General features: G+C 46.2%; 1 protein-coding gene across 1 annotated transcript in view; it reads left to right on the top strand.

Moving 5' to 3' along the window:
* Nucleotides 1-5690: 5690 nt before the first annotated feature.
* The window catches only part of AK4 (adenylate kinase 4), a 139494-nt gene continuing 120151 nt past the window's right edge, over nucleotides 5691-25033 (top strand). The window contains exons 1-2 of the mRNA XM_089687960.1: nucleotides 5691-5871; nucleotides 16274-16530. Of these exons, the coding sequence (XP_089544086.1) occupies nucleotides 16386-16530 (145 nt within the window). The 5' untranslated portion in view covers nucleotides 5691-5871; nucleotides 16274-16385. The remainder of the gene's footprint in view (nucleotides 5872-16273; nucleotides 16531-25033) is intronic.

Here is a 25033-nt window from a genome sequence, read left to right as displayed (position 1 = left end):
GAAGAGCGACCGCTAGAAATGAATTTCGCTGAATTGTCATTTTTCTGACATTTTTGCCCACTCAGCAGAGAAGTGGTCCTGGAAATGACTTGGGGGGGGGGGGGGGGTTTGTTCACACCAGGTGCGGCGCAGGATCGTGCGCAAAGATTGTGTGTTTTTCCACACGGCACAAATATGTGCTGCCTATGGCAGATGCAGACAGGTGTCATTCATGCCTAGCGGCCATCTCATGTATCCAGCAAATGCAAGCGTGTTTGCACCTGCGTGCGTTTTGGTGTGACACGGTTTTAAAAATCACACTTGCACCCAGGGGCGGACTGACAACTCATGGGGCCCCCAGGCAATAGGGGATCATGGGGCCCCCGGGCAATAGGGGATCATAGGGCCCCCGGGCAATAGGGGATCATGGGGCCCCTGTGTCCTTGCCCAAACTCAAAAAAGCCTATGAAAAAGGTACCAGGGGCATCTCATGGGGCCCCCTACTGACCCCGGGCCCTCGGGCAGTGCCCGAGTTTCCAAATGGTCAGTCCGCCCCTGCTGTGTAGTTTACAAACAGGTCTCTCCCCTGCCAGCTTTGCTGCCAATCACTGAGTCTTGGCTGGGAATTGCTGGCCAGGACCCGGTGATTGACATCCCCAGCCGCCAATAGCATGCGAGCGCCCCCTACCCTGCCATGCAAATCACGTATATATACATGATTTTGCGCAGCCGTGCCGCCCTGTAGCAGTACTTCTGCTATAGGGTGGAGGGAGAGTGGTTAATAAAATAATCAATTCCGACAATAAATAAATCCATGTGGAATAAAAACATTTGCGGCCGGACTCACAAAGATGGGCCGCCTGCCGTGTGACGTCCGCACCTATGGCCGCTCCCAACGTGTTTCGTACACACGCATAATACGCCTCTGCAATGATTAATCGCTTGCTCAGGTCTAGTTAAAGTTAGATTTACCTACTTGATTCTCCACTCCTCAGAGCTGCTAAACCAGTCTTTGCACCTTCTTCTCCCCCAGGCTCTGGCGGTCTGAGGTACTGATGACATCAAGACCAATGCAGGGTCCATAGCCCTGCATGGGGCGTGATGATGCTGTGAGATAGTCCACCGCTCTAGTGTGGATGACCGGGAGGACTGGAGGATCAGGTGAGTAAAAGTGCTTGTACTCTCCCCGGGACCAAATGAACAATTAACCCTTGCAGTGCGTGTAATTGTCAAATTTCCAACAGTTGGGCTTTAAGAAATGGCAAAGTTATCGCGGAAGTGTAGAAGTGTAACATTTGCTCTGAAGTATAAAGGTGTAAGCAGGGGTGGACTGACAACTCATGGGGCCCCCGGGCAATAGGGGATCATGGGGCCCCTGTGTCCTTGCCCAAACTCAAAAAAAGCCTATGAAAAAGGTACCAGGGGCATCTCATGGGGCCCCCTACTGACCCCCGGGCCCCGAGTTTCCAAATGGTCAGTCCGCCCCTGGGTGTAAGAGCTGAAGAGGTTGATGGCCGTAAGAAATAATGGGGGAGATGTACTACAACTGGAGCACTGAGGATCTGGTGCAGCTGTGCCTGGGAGCCAATCAGCTTCTACCTTCAGCTTGTGCCTAAGGGTGAAACAAATGTTAATGCCTAAGCACAATTTTGCAACTTTGACCTGTGTTAGCAAAACGGTACATATCATCCGAACTACTTTGTACATCCAGGTGGATTATACTTTTTTTTTTTCAGCACAAATTAGGCTTTCAATTGGTGGTAAATGGTAACGGATATCTCCTGATTTTTTTTTTTATTACCGAAGAAAAACTGGCCCAAAATAGTAAAAAAAAATACCCTTTTTTAAATTTAGCTGTATATTTCTTGCTACTACCATAATCTACAACCAGAGAACAACTAAAATGATTTCTCCTGGTCCTGACGATCGCAAGGATACCACACCTGTGTATGCTAGTTGTTGTTTGTACCCGTAGTACAGCCCAGAAACCACAGTGCGCAATTTGCTTTTTATTCTTTTTATTTATTTTTTGTATTCTACCACTAAGTGACACTGACCCTAACCTTGACCTTTGACCCTAACCTTGACCAAAACACTAACCCTGGCACAGACGTCAATAAAACCTTGATGTAGGTATTTTTATTTTTTTTTTTGGGATTATTTTAATTTATTTAACCACCTCCCGCCCGCCATATAGTCCAATGATGGGCGCAAGGTGGTTCTCTCGTTCTGGGAGGACGTCATATGATGTCCTCCCATTCTCACTGCGCATGCGCGGCTCAGGGAGCGCGCAGCGATCGGCGGTGCGCTGTGTCCCTCGGACACAGCGGATCACTGATCATGGAAAGAGCTGAAGATGTCGGCTTGGTCATGTGATCAGCTGTGTCCAATCACAGCTGATCACATGTAAACAGGGAAATGCCGGTTATCGGCATTTCTCTCCTCTCGAGCTGTCACGCTGACAGAGGAGAGGAGAGACGGTAATCGGCATTCCTCGGAAGGGACATGTACACTGATCATCAGTGTAGCCCCAGCAGTACCACCTGTCAGTGTCCATCAGTGCCTTATGTCAGTGCTCATCAGTGCCTCGTGCCAGTGCCACATCAGTGCCCATCTGAGCTGCCTTTCAGTGCCACCCATCATTGCGAGTCAGTGCTGCCTATCGGTGCGCATCAGTGCTGCCTAACAGTGCCTGTAAGTGCCACCTAACAGTGCCAGTCAGTGCCGTCTATTAGTGCCAGTCAGTGCCATATATCAGTGCTGCCTTTCAGCACCCATCAGTGATGCCTGTCAATGCCCATCAGTGCCACCTACCAGTACCTCCTTATCAGTGCCCATTAGTGCCACCTATCAGTGCCCATCACTGCAGCCTCATTAGCGCACATCAGAGAAGGAGAAAAATCACTTATTTACAAAATTTTATAACAAAAACTAAGATAAACATTTTTTTTTCAAAATTTTCTGTGGTTTTTGGTTTGTTTAAGAAAAAATTAAAAACCCCGAGGTGATTAAATACCACCAAAATAAAGCTCTATCTGTCACAAAAAAATGATAAAAATGTCATATGGGTACAACGTTGCATGACTGCGCAATTGTCATTCAAAGTGCGACAGCACTGAAAGCTGAAAATTGGCCTGGGCAGGAAGGGGGTATAAGTGCCCTGTAGGTGAGGGGTTAATTTATTTTTTTACACACACTTGATTTTCCCTGCTCCTGACGATCACAAGGATACCACACGTGTATTATTATTATTATTATTATTATACAGTATTTATAAAGCGCCAATAGTTCGCTCAGCGCTGTACATTACAAAGGGGGACAGAACATGTGACAGAACAATAACAATACAATGCGATACACGAGGGATCGAGGGCCCTGCTCCTTGGAGCTTACAATCTAGGAGGGAGGGGTGGTGGCACAGGAGGAGATAGCTGTGGGGGATGGGGTGGTAGGAAGAGTGGAGGAGGTCGGCAAGTTAGCAGGGGGTGGGGTAGGCTTCCCTGAAGAGATGGGTTTTCAGGGTGCGCCTAAAGGAGAGGAGAGTAGGTGATAATCTGATGGGTTGGGGCAGGGAGTTCCAGAGGATGGGTGACACCCTGGAGAAGTCCTGGAGGCAGGCATGGGAGGAGGAGACCAGGGAACTAGAGAGAAGGAGGTCTTGTGAGGAGCGGAGTGTGCGTGTTGGGTGGTACTTGGATATTAGGTCAGTGATGTAGTTCGGGGCAGTATGGTGGACGGCTTTGTACGTCAGTGTTAGGATTTTGAATTTGATCCGTTGCGCAATCGGAAGCCAGTGGAGGGATTGGCAGAGGGGGGTGGCGGAGATGGAGCGGTTGGAAAGGTGAATGAGTCTGGCAGCCGTATTCAGGATGGACTGAAGCGGGGATAGCCAGCGGCGAGGCAGGCCAGTGAGGAGGGAGTTGCAGTAGTCGAGTCGTGATATGATGAGGGAGTGGATGAGCTGTTTAGTATGCTAGTTGTTGTTTGTACCCGTAGTACAGACCAGAAACCACAGCGCGCAATTTGCTTTTTTTTTTTTTTTTTATTCTGCCACTAAGTGACACTGATACTAATTTAAAAATGAAGAAAAAACCTGACCCAAAAAACCCCTGACCTTTGACCCTAACCTTGACCTTTAATCCTGACCTTGACCGAAACACTAACCTTGGCACAGACTTCAATCAAACCTTGATCTAGGTATTTTTGTTTATTATTTTTATTTATTCATATATTTATTTATTTTATTTTTTACACACACTTGTTTTTTTTCCCCTCTGAAAGGACAGAGAGATAATGTATCTCTCTCCATTCAAAGAGAGAAAACAAGGGGGGCGGGCTTCACAGTGACTGATCATTGTGAAAGCCAATTAGAGGCTATCACAGCGATCAGGTGACCTGGAATCTGGAGTTCTGGGTCCCAATCGTTAGAATGGGACCTGGGGCTCTCAGTGACACCCCGGACTTTGTGCTGTGCGGTGCGCTCCTAGCAGAAAGACAGGTTCGCAAATTAGCAGCCCCATGGGAAAAAAGCCCAGTTCTGTGAAGATCCTAATTTGCGTGCGGTAGGCATCAAGGGGTTAAGCTTTGGCAATAAAACCTGGAAGCTGATTGGTTTCTATTCAGAGTTGCACCAGATTTCACACTCTCCAGGTTTAGTAACTAACCCCCATTATGTAGAGTAGCGGTCTCCAAACTGCAGCCCATGGGCTGGATGTGGCCCTTTTCTTGCCTTTAGCTGGCCCCTAGGGCATTATCCCTTCCACTGACACCAAAAACACAGGGCACTATTCCTCCCACTGACATCAACAATGCGGTACTATTCCTCCCACTGACACCAACTATGGGACACTATTCCTCCCACTGATACCAACAATGGGGGTACTATTCCTCTCACTGACACCAATGATGGGGCACTATTCCTCCCACTGACACCAATAATGGGACACTATTCCTCCCTCTGATACCAATGATGAGGCACTATTCCTCCCACTGACACCAATGATGAGGCACTATTCCTTCCACTGACACCAATGATGGAGCACTATTCCTTCCACTGACACCAATGATGGGGCACTATTCCTTCCACTGACACCAATGATGGGGCACTATTCGTCCCACTGACACCAATGATGGGGCACTATTCCTCCCACTGACACCAATGATGGGGAACTATTCCTCCCGCTGACACCAATGATGGGGCACTATTTTTCCCACTGACACCAATAATGGGGTACTATTCCTCCCACTGACACCAATAATGGGGCACTATTCCTCCCACTGACACCAATGATGGGGCACTATTCCTCCCGCTGACACCAATGATGGGGAACTATTCCTCCCGCTGACACCAATGATGGGGCACTATTCCTCCCGCTGACACCAATGATGGGGCACTATTCCCCCCACTGACACCAATGATGGGGCACTATTCCCCCCACTGACATTTTCTACTCCCACTGGTCAGTCTGCCCCCCCCCCCCATAAGGTATGAAGGACAGTAAACTGTCCCTTTGTTTGGGAAGTTTGGAGACCCCTACTGCAGAGGTTTAAGAATTTCCAAAGCTCCTTGCAGTTCAGATAAATGTCCAGTAGGGGGCACCAGGCAGCTGCAGTATCCCTTCCTAGAACAAGATGTACTGTCTACAGGCAGCAACTACATTTCCCATGATGCTCAGCAGAAGGGTTGGCTTTTTTTTTTCCAGCTACAATCAATTGTCCAGCATTCTTTCCTGCTGATGTGTGAGGGAGCTGCCTGTGCTGGGCGTCTATTCCTGGTCCCCTCCTGCAGCTCAGACACTTCTCCCTCTGCGCCCAGAATCATGTAATATCAGGAGCTCCGGCTGCCTATTACTCGCCATATTACTGGAGGAAAAAAAATCAGGACAGGAGGAGGTGAGTTTGGACTTTTGCAAATTGCAACAATGTATCTGAGCGCTGTCCTGGTCCCTACCAGTCAAAGCTGTCCAGCGCGCGGCGCAACATCAGGGGGACCGCGTAGCGCCGGCTGTCCTTGGGTTTTTCAAGTTTTAAAGGACTGTCCCTGGAACCGGTTCCAGTTTTGTTTAGCTGGATTTTCCATTTTTGCTTTTTCTGTTATAGAAAATATTTGACTTTTTTTTTGTTGGGTGTTTAAATGTAAATATTTATTGGAGGGGGAGGGGGGGTGGAAGTGCTGAAAGAAGTTTCTTTACTTTAGAAAAGAACTCTGGGAAAAACTTTTTTTTTCCATTGTTGGACAGAGTAAGGGATGTTTTTTTTGCCATCGGTGTCCCCAGTGGGGAGATTTCCCTTCACTTCCTGTCCCATACACACAACAGGAAGAGGAAATCCCTTCAAAGTGAGGGAATCCCTGGTTGTCACCAGAACTAGGGTCCTTATTGGGAGATTTCCCCTCTATTCCTGTTCTGGTGACAACACAAAATGTGGGATTTTCTTTCACTTTTATTCTTTGTGATATTGGTATACAGGAGAAATAGAGAAGCTACATGAGACAAATGGGGTAACGAGGGTTATAACCCCTGTCAGGTTTGTTTTTTGCCATCTGTATCCCATTGGGGAGATTTCCCTACACTTCCTGTCCCATAGCCAAAACAGGAAGGGAGGGAATCCCTGGTTGTCACCTGAACTAGTGTCCCCATTGGAAGATTTTCCCTCTATTCCTGTTCTTGTGACAACCCAAAATGTGGGATTTTCTTTAGCTTTAATTCTTGGGATAACGATATAGAGGACAAATGGAGAGGGAACATGACACTAATGGGATAAGGGAGGGTTATAGCCCCTGTCAGGTTTTTTTTTGCCATCGGTGTCCCCATTGGGGAGATTTCACTTCCTGTCTCATAGACAAAACAGGAAGAGGAAATTCCTCCAAAGTGAGGGTATTCCTGGTTGTCACTGGAACTGGTGTCCCCATTGGGAGATTTCCTCTCTATTCCTGTTCTGGTGACAACCCAAAATGTGAGATTTTCTTCCACTTTCCTTCTTGGGGATAATGGTAAACATGACAGATAGAGAGGGAACATGACACTAATGGGGTAAGGGAGGGTTATAGCCCCTGTCAGGTTTTTTTTTTTTGCCATCGGTGTCCCCATTGGGGAGATTTCACTTCACTTCCTGTCCCATAGACAAAAAGGGGAAGAGGAAATTCCTCCAAAGTGAGGGAATCCCTGGTTGTCACCAAAACTGGTGTCCCCATTGGGAGATTTCCTCTCTATTCCTGTTCTGGTGACAACCCAAAATGAGGGATTTTCTTTCGCTTTCCTTCTTGGTGATAATGGTATACAGGACTAATAGACAGGGAGGGTTATAACCCCGGTCAGGTTTTTTTTTGCCATCTGTATCCCATTGGGGAGATTTCCCTTCACTTTCTCATAGCCAAAACAGGAAGTGAGAAGAAACCCCTTCATGTGAGGGAATCCCTGGTTGTCACCAAAATTAGTGTCCCCATCGGAAGATTTCCCTTCACTTCCTGTCCCATAGCCAAAACTGGAAGTGAGAGGAAATCCCTGATTGTCACTGGAACTGGTGTCCCCATTGGGAGATTTCCTCTCTATTCCTGTTCTGGTGACAACCCAAAATGTGAGAATTTCTTCCATTTTCCTTCTTGGGGATAATGGTAAACATGACAGATAGAGAGGGAACATGACACTAATGGGGTAAGGAAGGGTTATAGCCCCTGTCAGTTTTTTTTTTGCCATCAGTGTCCCCATTGGGGAGATCTCACTTCACTTCCTGTCTCATAGACAAAACAGGAAGAGGAAATTCCTCCAAAGTGAGGGAATCCCTGGTTGTCACTGGAACTGGTGTCCCCATTGGGAGATTCCCCTTCACTTCCTGTCCCATAGCCAAAACTGGAAGTGAGAGGAAATCCCTGATTGTCACCAGAACTGGTGTCCCCATTGGGAGATTCCCCTCTATTCCTGTTCTGGTGACAACCCAAAATGTGAGAATTTCTTTCACTTTCCTTCTTGGGGATAATGGTAAACATGACAGATAGAGAGGGTACATGACACTAACGGGGTAAGGAAGGGTTATAGCCCCTGTCAGGTTTTTTTTGTTTTTTTTGCCATCGGTGTCTCCATTGGGGAGATTTCCCTTCACTTCCTGTCCCATAGTCATACAGGAAGTGAGGAGAAATTCCTCCAAAGTGAGGGAATCCCTAGTTGTCACCAGAACTAAGAAAAACGCAAAGCGTGGAAAAAACGCACGTGCAAAATGCACTGCAGAAGCGGATCAAACTGCATAGGTGTGAACCTCGCCCTATGAAGAGCGACCGCTAGAAATGAATTTTGCTGAATTTTATTTTTTCTGACATTTTTGCCGACTCAGCAGAGAAGTCGTCCTGTAGATGACTCGGGGGGGGGGGGGGTTGTTAACACCAGGTGCGGCGCAGGATCATGCGCAAAGATTGTGTGTTTTCCCACACGGCCTATGGCAGATGCAGGCAGGTGTCATTCATGCCTAGCGGCCATCTCATGTATCCAGCAAATGCAAGCGTGTTTGCACCTGCGTGCGTTTTGGAGTGACACGGTTTTAAAAATCACACTTGCACCCAGGGGTGGACTGACAACTCATGGGGCCCCCGGGCAATAGGGAATCATGGGGCCCCTGTGTCCTTGCCCAAACTCAAAAAAGCCTATGAAAAAGGTAGCAGGGGCATCTCATGGGGCCCCCTACTGACCCCGGGCCCTCGGGCAGTGCCCGAGTTTCCAAATGGTCAGTCCGCCCCTGCTTGCACCATTTGTTGCAGGTTTCACACACATAGGGCGGCCGATGGAAACGGATGCGATGCCCTAAAACGCATCGTGAGGTCACTTGCACATGAAGTGTGCGCTCGGACGCCTCTCCTGGTGTGAATGAGCCCCAGAAACGGATTGGAACCGCGCAGCTCGAATCGCATCCCGATGCGGAGGAATGAGCTCTTCGCACAAGTCGGCACTCGCTCACAGCTAGACATGCGACGTTTGCTGAATGCAGTACTTGTAGCGACATGCAGATGTGTGGGAACTCATGAGAATAGAAATATTGACATGGTGACTTCACTGGCCGCATGCTTGTTTGTGTCGTCGTTTAGTGAAGCCGGGACCAAGGCGACAGCCAGAACCTTCAGGGCCGGTTCACACCGCGTGCAGTCCAGTGCGGTTTTTTTTCTCTGCATCAAAAACGCGTTGATAGTAGCAGGGGCGGACTGACCATTTGGAAACTCGGGCACTGGCCGAGGGCCCGGGGTCAGTAGGGGGCCCCATGAGATGCCCCTGGTACCTTTTTCATAGGCTTTTTTGAGTTTGGGCAAGGACACAGGGGCCCCATGATCCCCTATTGCCCGGGGGGCCCCATGCGTTGTCAGTCCGCCCCTGGATAGTAGGTTACATAGTTGTCAATGTCATAGTTCACGACAGTGCGGTCAGTTCCAGAAGAAAAAAGTAGAACAGGCTGAATTTTTCCTGCACTGAACTGTACTGGAACGCATTAAAAAAACGCACCAAAAACACACATCCCTATTTGAAGAACAAAAGAGGGGAAACATGCACAGGAACGCATCAAAACCACACTGAAACGCATCAAAACTGCACCAGAACGCATCAAAACTGAACTGGAATGCGCCAATAATATGTAAAAAATGCACATGCAGAAACGCATCTGGACTGCGTTTTTGTGGTGTGAACCAGCCCTAAGGGCTGTCCAGATACGTTCTGGATGCATTTCTGTATGTGCGTTTTTGATACATTCCAGTTCATTTTTTCCCCTCTCTTTTCTGCAACTTAAATAAGGAAAGGTGCGTTCTGGTGCGTTTTTGGTGCATTTTTGATGTGTTTATTGCGTTCCAGTACAATTCAGTGCAGAAGAAATGCAACATACTTTTTTCCTGGAACTGACTGCACTGCTGTGAACTATGCCATTGGAAACCATGTAACCTACTATCAATGCGTTTTTGATGCAGAAAAAAACTGCACTGGACTGCATGTGGTGTGAGGTAGCCCACATCCAAAAAAACGCATAAGAACAGCATTAAGGGCCAGTTCACACCATAGAAATGCAGTCCGGATGCATTTCTGTATGTGCATTTTGACACGTTCCAGTGCGTTTTGATGCAGTCCGGTTAATTTTTTTCCCCTCTTGAATAGGAACATGTGTGTTTCAGAGCATTTTTGGTGCGTTCCTTTGCGGTTTTGAGGCATTTTTGATGCGTTTTACAGTTCAGTGCAGAAAAAATGCAGCAACTTAAACTTTTTCATCAATTTAAATAAAGATATGTGTGTTCCGGTGCGTTTTTGATGCGTTCTGGTTCATTTTTTCCCCTCTTTTTTTCTTCAATCTGAATAGGAACATGTGTGTTCCAGTGCTTTTATTAGCGTTCTTTTGCGTTTTTGGTGCATTTGTGATGCATTTTACTGCATTCCAGTACAGTTCAGTGCAGAAAAAATGCAGCAACTTTTTTCATCAACTTAAATAAAGATATGTGACTTTCGGTGCGTTTTTGATGCGTTCTGGTTCATTTTTTCCCCTCTTTTTTTCTTCAATCTGAATAGGAACATGTGTGTTCCAGTGCTTTTTTTGGTGCATTTGTGATGCGTTTTGCTGCATTCTAGTACAGTTCAGTGCAGAAAAATGCAGCATGTTCTCCTTTTTTTTTTTTCTGGAACTGACCGCACTGATGTGACCTATGTCATTGGAAACCATGTAACCAACTATCAATGCGTTTTTGATGCAGAAACAAAATACACTGGACTGCACCGGGAAAACGCATCAATCGCAGTCTGCATAAATGTGAACCTTGCCTTAAGCTTGTATAGGGCCCCTGGTACATGGGGCCGTCTAGCTGCAAGTGTATAGGGCCCCGGTACATGGGGCCGTCTAGCTGCAAGTGTATAGGGCCCCGGTACATGGGGCCGTCTAGCTGCAAGTGTATAGGGCCCCTTGTACATGGGGCCGTCTAGCTGCAAGTGTATAGGGCCCCGGTACATGGGGCCGTCTAGCTGTAAGTGTATAGGGCCCCGGTACATGGGGCCGTCTAGCTGCAAGTGTATAGGGCCCCTGGTACATGGGGCCGTCTAGCTGCAAGTGTATAGGGCCCCTGGTACATGGGGCCGTCTAGCTGCAAGTGTATAGGGCCCCTGGTACATGGGGCCGTCTAACTGCAAGTGTATAGGGCCCCTGGTACATGGGGCCGTCTAGCTGTAAGTGTATAGGGCCCCTGGTACATGGGGCCGTCTAGCTGTAAGTGTATAGGGCCCCTGGTACATGGGGCCGTCTAGCTGCAAGTGTATAGGGCCCCTGGTACATGGGGTCGTCTAGCTGCAAGTGTATAGGGCCCCTGGTACATGGGGCCGTCTAGCTGCAAGTGTGTCGCTCTCTACGTTTTACTGCGCCCGGGAGGGACAGGTGCAGCATCCAGCCCCTCTACAGGCAGCCTGTCCATGTCTATATCAGGCTGCAGCTGGATGAAGCCGAACGCTGTACTGAGGACCTGCGTTCCTGGCCGCCATCGCTGAACACGCAGGGGGCGCTAAACGCCAGCGCCGCTCCGTACAGCGCTCAGCTCGGGAACGCACAGAAATGGCACTCTTTCCCAACAAGCGTCATTTAGCAGTCATGCAATAATTGTGTCTCTACACAGCGCCATGCACTTTGGTGCATTTTTGGGAAAGAATCAGGATCCTTTCCACACTTCTCGCACATAGGGTTTCCCTGCATGCAATGCACCGGAACGCACGGAAACGCACGGATACTCGATCACCTGTAGGTGTGAGCCAAGCCTTTTGTTGCCCATAAATGGTTAGAAAATCGTTCAGACAGTCGGGTTTATAAAGACCTGCATGCGATAATGCCATCATTGTATCGATATTTGTCCCCCAATTACTGACGATCGATAACATAAAAGGCACATTTTTTTAATCGATCGATTACAAGTGCGGGGTGACATTTTAAAACCTGCAGGCGCTGTAGATTTTTTCGAACTGTTTTTGATCAATTCCCCTACTAATGTGTAGAAAATCAATCATTTAGCCCAGGTTCACACTATGTGATGTGGGACACGGCATGTAATCAGGAATGCGGTGCGATTCCTGTGCGAATTGCATGCAAATGTCTGTGTGTTGCGATTTGAGCCATACATGTTGTATGGCTGAAACTGCATTGCATCCACACCAAAAAGGTGCAGGACTCTTTTTTTTTTTTTCTTTAAATCCGCACTTGAATCGCATCACATGGGTGTTCTCACCCATGCGATGCGATTTCTGGCAAAACTGTGTTTTGCGATCTGTTTCAGGGTGGCATTGATTGATCATCGCATGATCAGGATACGATTGCAAATGCGGTGTAGGAAGCGCACCAGATTTGCAGCATTTCCCACACCGCGTTGGTGTGCACCCGGAAATTGATCAATGATACCTGCACCAGATCGCATGAACAGGATACGATTGCAGATGGGGTGTAGGAAGCGCACCAGATTTGCAGCATTTCCCACACTACGTTGGTGTGAACCCAGGTTTAGGCTCAAAAAATGCGACATGACGATTCATTTTTTTGCCATAAAACTATGCATTTCAGTATTCAAAATTAGCCGACTTACATTTTGATAGTCGGACGATTTTTTGAACGTTTTTCTAACCATGTATGGCCAGCACAAGGCTCCATACACACCTGCACGGTTTATAAATGCGCACAAAATTGTGCAATTTTTGTACGCTGATCTGCATATAGTCCTGGTTCACGCTGAATGCAACTTTGAAATCGCACTACTTCATGTGAAAGCTGCAGATCAGTGCGACTTGTACCTCCGATTTCACTGTGGTTTGCAACTTCATTTATCAGAAGTCAAAGCAAGTCGCAATGAAATCGGGAAAAAAAAGTAGTGCAGGAACTATTTTCGAAATTTGTGCTCCTTCAAATCACACTGAATAAGACTGTGCCATAGAAATGCATTAGATGCGACTTCCGGTGAGATTGGGAAATCACATGTCGCACCAGTGTGACCAGTGCAAAAGACGTGTTGCAGGAATGCGGCGAGCTGGATGTATTTTTCCATATGAAGAAATGTGCAAAATGTGTGGATATAAATGCACAAGAATCAATGCACCAAAAAATCCACATAGGCTACTTTGTCGCATTTCTACCACAGAGGCTACTTTGTCGCATTTCTATCACATAGGCTACTTGTCACATTTCTACCACAGAGGCTACTTTGTCGCATTTCTATCACATAGGCTACTTTGTCGCATTTCTACCACAGAGGCTACTTTGTCGCATTTCTATCACATAGGCTACTTTGTCGCATTTCTATCACATAGGCTACTTTGTCGCATTTCTACCACAGCGGCCACTTTGTCGCATTTCTACCACATAGGCTACTTTGTCGCATTTCTATCACATAGGCTACGTTGCTGCATTTCTACCACATAGGCTACGTTGCTGCATTTCTACCACATAGGCTACGTTGCTGCATTTCTACCATATAGGCTACTTTGTCGCATTTCTACCACAGAGGCTACTTTGTCGCATTTCTACCACAGAGGCTACTTTGTCGCATTTCTATCACAGAGGCTACTTTGTCGCATTTCTACCACATAGGCTACGTTGTCGCATTTCTATCACAGAGGCTACTTTGTCGCATTTCTACCACATAGGCTACTTTGTCGCATTTGTACCACATAGGCTACTCTGTCACATTTCTACCACAGAGGCTACTTTGTCGCATTTCTAACACAGAGGCTACTTTGTCGCATTTCTATCACATAGGCTACTTTGTCGCATTTCTACCACATAGGCTACTTTGTTGCCTTTCTATCACATAGGCTACTTTGTCGCATTTCTACCACAGAGGCTACTTTGTCGCATTTCTACCACAGAGGCTACTTTGTCGCATTTCTATCACAGAGGCTACTTTGTCGCATTTCTACCACATAGGCTACTTTGTCGCATTTGTACCACATAGGCTACTCTGTCGCATTTCTACCACATAGGCTACTTTGTCGCATTTCTATCACATAGGCTACTTTGTCGCATTTCTATCACATAGGCTACTTTGTCGCATTTCTACCACATAGGCTACTTTGTCGCATTTCTATCACATAGGCTACTTTGTCGCATTTCTATCACATAGGCTACTTTGTCGCATTTCTATCACATAGGCTACTTTGTCGCATTTCTAACACAGAGGCTACTTTGTCGCATTTCTAACACAGAGGCTACTTTGTCGCATTTCTACCACATAGGCTACTTTGTCGCATTTCTACCACATAGGCTACTTTGTCGCATTTCTATCACAGAGGCTACTTTGTCGCATTTATACCACAGAGGCTACTTTGTCGCATTTCTATCTATCTATCCATTCAGTCATATCCAACCCTTGGCGATTGCATGGACCGTCACTCGTAAGCAGGGGTGGACTGACAACTCATGGGGCCCTCGGGCAATAGGGGATCATGGGGCCCCTGTGTCTTTGCCCACACTCAAACCACACCCAAAAAAGCCTATAAAAAAGGTACCAAGGGCATTTCATGGGGCCCCCTACTGACCCCGGGCCCTCGGGCAGTGCCTGAGTGCTGGAATGGTCAGTCTGCCCGATTTTCGTGCCGTCTGCGGCCGGCATTTAATCCCATAACTTCTGTCCCTGCAGAGACCTCCGCTATTATATTTGACATGAAAAAGTCTTGCAGTGGCAACAATGTATCTATTTGTATCCATTTCGGATACAGGTGTTTTATTCGGATACAAATGGATACATTGTTGCCACTGCAAGACTCCTCTTCCTCCTTCCTCCTTCTTCCTTCCTGCTTCTTTTTTCTTCTTCCTTCTTCTTCTTCTTCTTCTTCTCGATTTGGCCGATTTGCCCATCATTGCTGGGAAAATCGGCCGAACGTCAAAATCGGCCGCAAATTTTCCAACTTTACCGATCAAAAAAATGTGCCAAAACCCCGAAAAACGGTTAACCAATTAACCCACTAACGGTGCGAAAATCGGCCGTTTTTTTTTTTGACCGAAAAATCGTCCGATTTTCGACTTGTCTGTGGCCTGCATAAGAATCCACTTGTGCAACTTGCCATGTGACTTTGGGGTCCAAAGTCACTTGTCAAGTTGCACCCCATGTTTCCCAATGAGTACCCTTCAAATCTATGTGACTTCAGTTCTCAGCGGCTTGGAAGTAGTTCCTGCACTACTTTGGTACGACTTTTGATGCCACTTTAGGCTCCATTCACACTTGTTGGACTTCAAAATCATGCGATTTTCATTGCGATTTTACTTGATAATGTGATTGGTGAAACTTTGATGCGGCTTTGGATGAGTGTGACTTTTGTGCGACTTTGGCTTTGACCAAGGATAACTATTTCTGCTAAGTCGCTCACAAGTCGCATGTACGGCATTCAGGTGCGACTTTCATGTGACTTTGGAGGGTTTATATTAAAGTCTGTGTCCTACAAGTCACAGGAACTACTTTGAAGTCACAGATATGAATGGTATCCATTGGGAAACATTGGGGGGGTGTGACTTGTCATGCATCTTTGGACCCCAAGGTCGAATGACAAGTCGCCTAAGTGTGAATGGAGCCTTAGTCCAGTGAATATAAAGTCGCACCACAAGTCACGCTCCGAAGTCGCACTGAAAATTGTGCGACTTTGGAGATGCGCTAATATGAATGGAGCTTAATGATGTTCGCACTGTTAGTGGGATAATTGGTCGGCCATTTTTTGGGTTTTTTGCACATTTCTTTTTTCGGTCATGTTGGAATATTCGCAGTCGATTGTGACGATCGGCCGATTTTCCAGTCAATGATACGCAAATCGGCCGATCGTTTTACCGATAAAAAAAATCCGCGCATGAGCCGTGACCTGCAAGGGACAGAAGTTATGGGGTGAACTTTATGATTTAGTCGCCCAATTTTTTTTTTTTTTTTTTTAGCGTTGGTGGTGGCCGAACGAACGAACGATTTTTCTTTTTTTTTTTTTTTCTTCGAAAAAACTGTCCGATGTTCGACCTGTCTATGGCCTGCATAAGTCTCAAGCTGTGGTGGAACCACAAGTCCCAGCTGGCAAAGCTCTGCCGCTGCATAATGATGGAGATTTCCAATAACCCGAGGCGGGGGCCCCGGATCCTGGCGGAGCCTCTGCTGCCTGGATCCTGTCCTGCAGCCTGGAACAATAATAACCCGGATAGTAATGTGATGACAGAAGGATTGTAGATGATGGAAAATTTACTAAAAGCCACAAAACCGCACAATGTAACGTTCTACAAGCAGATTTGGTTCAGACATGAAAGCGTTAAATCATTACTTTTTTTTTTTTTCCCTCTGGCATCTTAGGAGGGGCCGGGACAGCGGGAGTGAGAGGCTGGAACCCAATCCTCCTTCCTATTGGCTGTCACACTGATCCCTAGCAAGAGCTGGACTCCTTCTCCCTCCATACACCCCTCTGATGGCGTCCAAACTTCTGCGAGCTGTCATCCTTGGACCTCCAGGTTCTGGCAAGGGGACCGTGTGCCACAGGATCGCCAAGAACTTCGGGCTGCAGCATCTCTCCAGCGGAGACTTCTTGAGGCAAAACATCCGATCCAGCACGGGTAAGGAGGATGGTGGTGGGGGGAGCCCGCCGTGCCCTCCGCTGTCATCCGTGTCCTTGCTGGCTGACAGTGGCCCCTGAAAAGTCAGGTTATTGGGTGGTGCCGTGCAGGACTGTGTATAGAGAACCTCATGTGGGACATCCACTGATTGCACCCATTATATCCACTGATTGCACCCATTATTATATCCACTGATAATATCCATTATTATATCCACTGATTGCACCCATTATTATATCCACTGATTGCACCCATTATTATATCCACTGATAATATCCATTATTATATCCACTGATTGCACCCATTATTATATCCACTGATTGCACCCATTATTATATCCACTGATTGCACCCATTATTATATCCACTGATTGCACCCATTATTATATCCACTGATCATATCCACTGATTGCACCCATTATTATATCCACTGATTGGACCCATTTATTATATTCACTGATTGCACCCATTATTATATCCACTGATAATATCCATTTATTATATCCACTGATTGCACCCATTATTATATCCACTGATTGCACCCATTATTATATCCACTGATTGTATCCATTATTATATCCACTGATTGCACCCATTATTATATCCACTGATTGGACCCATTTATTATATCCACTGATTGCACCCATTATTATATCCACTGATAATATCCATTATTATATCCACTGATTGTATCCACTGATTGTATCTATTATTAAATCCACTGATTGCACCCATTATTATATCCACTGATTGTATCCATTTATTATAACCACTGATCATATCCACTTATTGCACCCATTATTATATCCACTGATCATATCCACTGATTGCACCCATTATTATATCCACTGATAATATCCATTATTATATCCACTGATTGCACCCATTATTATATCCACTGATTGCACCCATTATTATATCCACTGATTGTATCCACTGATTGTATCCAATGATTGTATCTATTATTAAATCCACTGATTGCACCCATTATTATATCCACTGATTGTATCCATTTATTATAACCACTGATCATATCCACTGATTGCACCTATTATTATATCCACTGATTGCATCCATTATTATATCCACTGATTGCATCCATTATTATATCCACTGATTGGACCCATTATTATATCCACTGATTGCATCCATTATTATATCCACTGATTGCACCCATTATTATATCCACTGATTGCATCCATTATTATATCCACTGATTGCACCCATTATTATATCCACTGATTGCACCCATTATTATATTCACTGATTGCACCCATTATTATATCCACTGATAATATCCATTATTATATCCACTGATTGCACCTATTATTATATCCACTGATTGTATCCACTGATTGCACCCATTATTATATCCACTGATCATCTCCATTGATTATATCCACCAATTATGTCCATTATTATATCCACTGATCACATCCACTGATTATATCCACTGATCACATCCACTGATCACATCCACTGATTATATCCACTGATCACATCCACTGATTATATCCACTGATCACATCCACTGATTATATCCACTGATTATATCCACTGATCACATCCACTGATTATATCCACTGATTATATCCACTGATCACATCCACTGATTATATCCACTGATCACATCCACTGATTAGAATCTAAAGGGCAGGACACAGGATTGAACTTTGTATTCTATTTGCTACTTTTTCTCTATTTGTATTTCTTCTGGAATATTAATAAAAGTTCATCTTTATATAACCGAAACTGTCATGTAAGGCTGGATGGGGTCAGGCAACCTCGGCACTCCAGGTGTTGTGGAACTACAAGTCCCATGAGTCGGAGTGCGGAGGTGTCCTACCCCTGCGTTTTGTTACACTGATAGAATTGCTTCGATGTATTAAATCCGGCCTTCCTTCAGTCTGGCACAGTTGTATCGGTTCCTCTCCTGGACTGAAATGGCTTCCTCTGATGTCACTGCACACTGTGAGCTTCTCACAATGTGCATTAGAAGCTGCAGCAAGTCAGAGAGACTTCCGCCTCATTTCCTGGCTGGAGGACATTCGGTATCATCTAGCTCTTTCCTCCGCGGCCCGACTGTCCCTGACCCCACCCTTCCTTTACCTATTGGATTTCAGTTCCTTTTAACAATGAAGGAACAGCGTCACATTTGAGCATTGCCTAGGGTGTCCTGCATGTAAACACAGCCCACCCTTCCAGACTGATACCCACCCATCAAGGCATTTTGATATTTGCATAACTCCTCCCAAGAGACAACCCACTGTTTATATCAGGGCTGAGGGATCTTGAGAGGAGTACTGAGGCAGGAGGTTGTGATGTGTTTAGGTAGCTATGTAGGGCACCGTGTCGGCCCCTCCCGCCAGCCATGATCTGCCTGTATTGCATAGAGAAGCTCAGAGACCCAGTGATGACACCACAGGGCCTAAAATAAAGTGTGTCATGAAAACTGATTTTATTTACATTTCATTAGCATGCTGATGAAGGGGGGGGGGGAGAGAAGGAACTGGGAAAGGCAAGGCAGAATAAACTTCAGCTTTACATTTTCTGTGTAGTCTTTTCAAAGCTAACCTGTCACTAAAATCCTAAACCACACCCACCTGGCCTGTGCACCCTTCCCTACCTATACTAGATGTCCAGGTACTTCCAGGTACGGTGAGTCATGTGACATGCCAATGGCTTTTTTTTTTTTTTTTAAGAGCACCCTGAGAACCTCACAAGCCTGAGTATTCCATAAGAGCCCAGTCACACTGAATGCGACTTTGAAATCGCTACTTCACTTGAAGTAGTGTGATTTCAAAGCTGCTGATGGAAAAAATCTCTAACCAATCGCAGGGCAGGGGCGGGCTAAAGTAGTCCATTGCATTATAAAGTATCTCATTTTTGGGGGCCCCCCAGGGTGCTTTGTACAGAAGATGAACCTAACTATCGCGTTGCGGTTCCACTTTTATTATAGTAACGTATGTGTTTACTTCAAAGTGTATTCTAGGCCCCTTTCACCCGGGCGTTCCGTATGTCTTCATCTGTCCATTTACGGATGACAAACAGACACCCAGGTATTTCCGTGGACTAGCGGATGTAAACGGGTGATCATCTGTTTGCATATTTTAATGTCTGCGTCCATTAACAGATGTTTTTTGTAACGGAAGAAAACCCTATTTTTCGTCTGTTAAAAAAAGGATGTAAACGGATGAAAAACAGATGTAAACGGACAATAAAACGGATGTAAATGAACAAAAAAAGGATGTAAACTGATGAAATATGGATGTTGATGAAAACAGATGAAAAAAATGGATGTAAATGGATGAAAATGGATGAAAACTGATGTAAACTGATGAAAAATTGATAGAAAAAAAAAGGATGTAAACAGATGAAAAACTGATGAAAAAATAGATGTAAACGGATGAGACGGATGTAAATGGACAATAAAACGGATATAAATGAACAAAAAAAGGGTGTAAACTGATGAAAAATGGATATAAGCTGATGAAAAACAGATGAAAAAAAATGGATGAAAACTGATGGAAAATGGATGTAAACGGATGTAAACAGATGAAAACATGAATATAAACAGATGAAAGACGGATGTAAACCTATGAAAATGGATGAACAACAGTGGAAAACGAATGTAAACTGATGAAAAAATGGATGAAACCGGATGTAAACTGATGAAAAAAATATGAAAAACTGATGAAAAAATGGATGTAAACGGATGAAAGATGGATGTAAAATGACAATAAAATGGATATAAATTAACAAAAAATGGGTGTAAACTGTTGAAAAATGGATGTAAGCCGATGAAAAACAGATTGAAAAAAAAGGATGCAAATGGATGAAAAACGGATGTAAACTCATGAAAAACAGATATAAATGGATGTAAACAGATGAAAACAGATATATAATGGATGAAAAATCAGATGAAAAACGGATGAAAAACTGATGTGAGCTGATCTGTTTTTTTTTCTTGGAAAAAACGTAAGTGAACTGATGGAAAAAACAGAATGCCCGTGTGAACGGCGCCTTAATGTTTTTATTCACTTTAAATAGTTTACAAATACATATAAAAAACAATATATATACAAAACAGAGGGAAAAAAAAGAAAATTTACTTAACACCCCGATCACACCGATCCGACGTCTGGTGAAGTCGCTCAATTTCAAAGTTGGATGTCATTCCACCTTGAGACTTGCAATACACAGATGTCTATACCAGTGGTACCTGAAGTATTGCATGCACTAATTTACAAAATCGACCAAGTCGGTGCAACTTGCCATGCGATTTGCAACTCACATGGCAAGGTGTGATCGGGTTGTTAAAGTAGAACTTGAATCAAACACTGATCTCTGGTGTGTGTCCTTGCTGGGGGGGATTCTGGGGGCCAGTGTCACCGAGACAGGAAGTGGAAGGAAATGCAACATGTTAAGGCGGTAGCAGCAGAGAGGATATTTTCCAATGGGGACATTTGTTCCACACCCCATTTAAAGTAGAACTATGGGCAAAACTTTTTTTTTTTTTTTTATTTTGGATAGCGTAAGAATCCAATCACATTGGCGTGTCTCCAAAGTCACACGATTTCCATTGTGACTTTTCAGTGCCACTTTGATGTGACTTTGCAGCACCACTTTGATCGAACTTTACACTCTCTAGACCGAACTTGCATCAAAAGTCGCACCAAAGTAGTGCAGGCACCTTTTCAAAATTTCTGTGACTTTAAGACGCATTGACCTGAACGGGTGACATTGCAAACAATGGGCTGCGATGCCCTCCAAAGTGAGGGAATGCCTGGGTGTTGCCACAACTAGTGTCCCCATTGGAAGATTTCCCCTCTATTGCTGATCTGGCGATAACCCAAAATGTGGGATTTCCTTTCACTCTTGGTGACAACATGATAAATAGAGAGGGCCAATTTTCCTAGCGGGGGCTCAGACCGCAATAAAAGCCAGACAGGGGCTCTAATCCCTCTCCACTCCATCCAAAACTAAAAAAAAAAAGTATATGTAAAAACTTTATGTAAAAACGAAAACAGAAAACAAAAGAGTGCTCTTTTTAGGCTCCATTCACAATTGTGCGACTCCAAAGTCCTGCGATTTCCATTGCGACTTTGATGCAGCTGTGGATGGGTGTGACTTATGCAGGCCATAGACGGTTCATTTATCGGCCGATTTTTAGTCCGAAAAATAAAACATCGTTCGTTCTATAGGCCGATGTTGCCACCAATGATTGCGCAAATCGGCCGTTTTTCACGAATTTTCCAGCATGACGAAATGAGAAGGAACCGCGAAAATCGGCCGATGCTATTGCCCAATTAAAAGTGCGAAAATCGGCCAATTATTCTTTTGTATGAAAAATCAGCCGATAAACAAACTGTCTATGGCCTGCATTAGATGCGACTTTGGTTGTTGCACATCTGTCGCATTGATAACACTAAGATGCGACTATCATGCGACCTTTGAGAGTTTACATTGCAGTCCGTTGTATGAAAGTTGCATCAAAGTAGTGCAGGAACCTTTTTGAAGTTGCTGCGACTATAAGTTGCATAGATTTGAATGTCTTCCATTGAAATAAATGGACTGAAACTTGTTATGTCACTTTATGAGTTCAAAGTTACATAACAAGTCACATAAGTATGAATGGAGCCGAAATAACTTCCTATCCATTCAACTGGGCTAGTATGTCCAGGGGGCAGGAAGGTCTGTCTGATCACATGGCCACCGTGATAGGCCACATCATTGGGCGCTGGTCCTACCAGCTTCTCATCATTAGTAGAGACTGAGAGCTTTGACAGCTCAGTTACTGTGCTGAGAGTGAGCTCTGAGTCTGCTTTCAGACCACCCTCCTTGCTGTTGCACAGGGCTCGGCAAATCCCAGGCGCCGGGTCACCATAGCGACTAGAAATTGTGTCCTGGGACTTTGTCAGCTGTTCGCTATCATGCACCAGGGCACTGCTTCACTGATCCCTGCGGCTTAATCTCCTTTCCATACCTCCGTACAGACAAGAGGCATTCTTATTGGTCAGCACAGTCACATTGATGGCGCTGACCAATCAGAATCCGTCTAGCCCATCCTGTCAGTGCTGTCCAGTATAAGGTCACCTTACAGACTTTCTGTAAAGGTGAACTTACACTTTCAATGTGTCATCCCGACCTGCCCACATAGTTCTGTTCTTTCTCTCTCTTTCTCTCTCTTCCTCTCTCTTCTCTCCCCCCTCTCTCCCTCTCCCTCCCCCCTCTCTCCCCCCCTCTCTCCCCCCCTCTCTCCCCCCCTCTCCCCCCTCTCTCCCCCCTCTCCCCTCCTCTCTCTCTCTCTCTCTCCCTCCCCTCTCTCTCCCTCCCTCCCTCTCTCCCCTCCTCTCTCCCACTCTCCCCTCCTCTCTCCCACTCTCCCCCCCCTCCCTCCCTCCCCTCTCCCTCCCCCCCTCCCCTCTCCTCCCCCTCTCCCCCCCTCTCTCTCCCTGCCCCTCTTCCCCCTCTCTCTCCCCCTCCCCCTCTCCCTCCCCCCTCTCTCCCCCCCCTCTCTCCATCTCCCCTCTCCATCTCCCCTCTCCATCCCCCCTCTCCCCTCTCCATCTCCCCCTCTCTCTCCCCCCTCTCTCCTCTCCCCTCCCCCTCCCCCCTCCCCCTCCCCCCTCCCCCTCCCTCTCCCTCCCCCCTCTCTCCCCCCTCTTTCCCCCCCTCTCCCCCCTCTCTCCTCCCCTCTCCCCCCTCTCTCCCTCCCCCTTCTCCCTCTCCCCCCCTCTCTCCACTCCTCTCTCTCTCTCCCTCCCCTCTCTCTCCCTCCCTCTCTCCCCTCCTCTCTCCCCCTCTCTCCCACTCCCCCCCCCTCTCCCTCCCTCCCCTCTCCCTCCCCCTCTCCCCCCCTCTCTCCCTGCCCCTCTTCCCCCCTCTCTCCCCCTCTCTCTCTCCCTCCCCCCTCTCTCCCCCTCCCCCTCTCTCTCTCCCTCCCCCCTCTCTCCATCTCCCCTCTCCCCTCTCCCCCCTCTCTCTCCCCCCCTCTCTCTCCCCCCCTCTCTCTCCCCCCCTCTCTCTCCCCCCCTCTCTCTCCCCCCTCTCTCCCCCCTCTCTCTCCCTCTCCCCCTTTCTCTTTATCTTGCTCTTTCTCTTTTTCTCTCTCTCCCTTTCTTTCTTTCTCTCTCTTTCTTTCTCACTTTCTCTCTTTTTTTTCCAGGCGCTGATTTAAATAACTGGCTCCTAATTTTTTTACCTGGTTTCTATATGGGCAGTAAAGTCATTGCTGAGCAGCCAGCAGTGGTGAATCAGCTGATTTAATTTTTTTTTTTAACCTTCATGTCCAGCAGAATCTGCATGGATTCGGAGCTTCGAGAGCTCTGAGCCTAGACACTGCAGATGATCCGATGCGGCCACACCCGAGCCGATTTTACTCCTGGAGGCCTGTGAGAAAGAGGTTTCTTCTAATTAGGGAACTGCCGCGTGTCCATGCCCTCTTTACCTCGGGGACACCACTGGTATCCATCTGAATGATGACCTTTTTAATATGTTTTTGAGTCACCAGGGGTTAAATGGATCCTGAATCTGACCGAATAAAAGTGTTTTTTTGGGTGGGGGAGGGGCCAGAGTAATGGCGTTTCCCGTTTTCCTGCAAGCACTTTTCCTAATGAAGGCACTTTAATGATTCATGAGTGGGTTGTGTCCACTCCTTGGCGCTCTCCCAGCCACCATGTGCTCCTCGCCTCGTATCCAAGTGAGCGCAGGCAGTTTTCGGCAGCTCCTGTCTGTTGAAGTAATCGCCTCGTTTAGACGGAGCCAAATCTGCGTTTTGGATGGCTGAAGCCTATTCTGTTTTTGTTGTGCTCCTCCCAGTGCTGACAGCCTGGCAGACGTGAACTCACCTGTAGTTTTCCATCTGTCGTACACAGCTGAGTTGAACCGACATCCAGTGCAGCAATTCCAGATATAATGCGTAGCAACCTGTCAGTGCCCAAGGGTCCCCATACACTATGCAATCTGATTGCACAATCTTCTTTAGATCTACCATCAGCTATGTACTGAAAGGGCCTGCCTGACTGGATACAAAGTGAATGGGTTGTCTTGGTGTGCAGAGGAGATACGGAGATTGTTCAATCCGATGGTATAGTGTGTGGCCAAATCACAAATAAAGGATGTGCCTGCATGTCCCTATCTATGACCGTAAGTGAACCCCTTTCATTGCATTGTACATGTGTTGAAATGCACATTTTAAGCCTGAAGATTAGTTGAAACTCTCAATTTTATATACACAATATTGCCAGAAGTATTGGTCGGCCGGCCTTTCCACACATATGACCTTTAATGGCCCCCCAGTCTTAGTCCGTAGGGTTCAATATTGAGTTGGCCCCGCCCTTTCCACGCACATGACCTTTAATGGCCCCCCAGTCTTAGTCCGTAGGGTTCAATTTTGAGTTGGCCCCGCCCTTTGCAGCTATAACAGCTTCAACTCTTCTGGGAAGGCCGTCCACAAGGTTTAGGAGGGTGTCTATGGGAAGGTTGGACCATTGTCCAGAAGC

Source organism: Staurois parvus, unplaced genomic scaffold (assembly GCF_062004578.1).
Source record: "Staurois parvus isolate SC_StPar_1 unplaced genomic scaffold, SC_StPar_1.0 ptg000441l, whole genome shotgun sequence".
Lineage (NCBI taxonomy): Eukaryota > Metazoa > Chordata > Amphibia > Anura > Ranidae > Staurois > Staurois parvus.
This window is presented reverse-complemented; position numbering and strand designations above follow the sequence as displayed.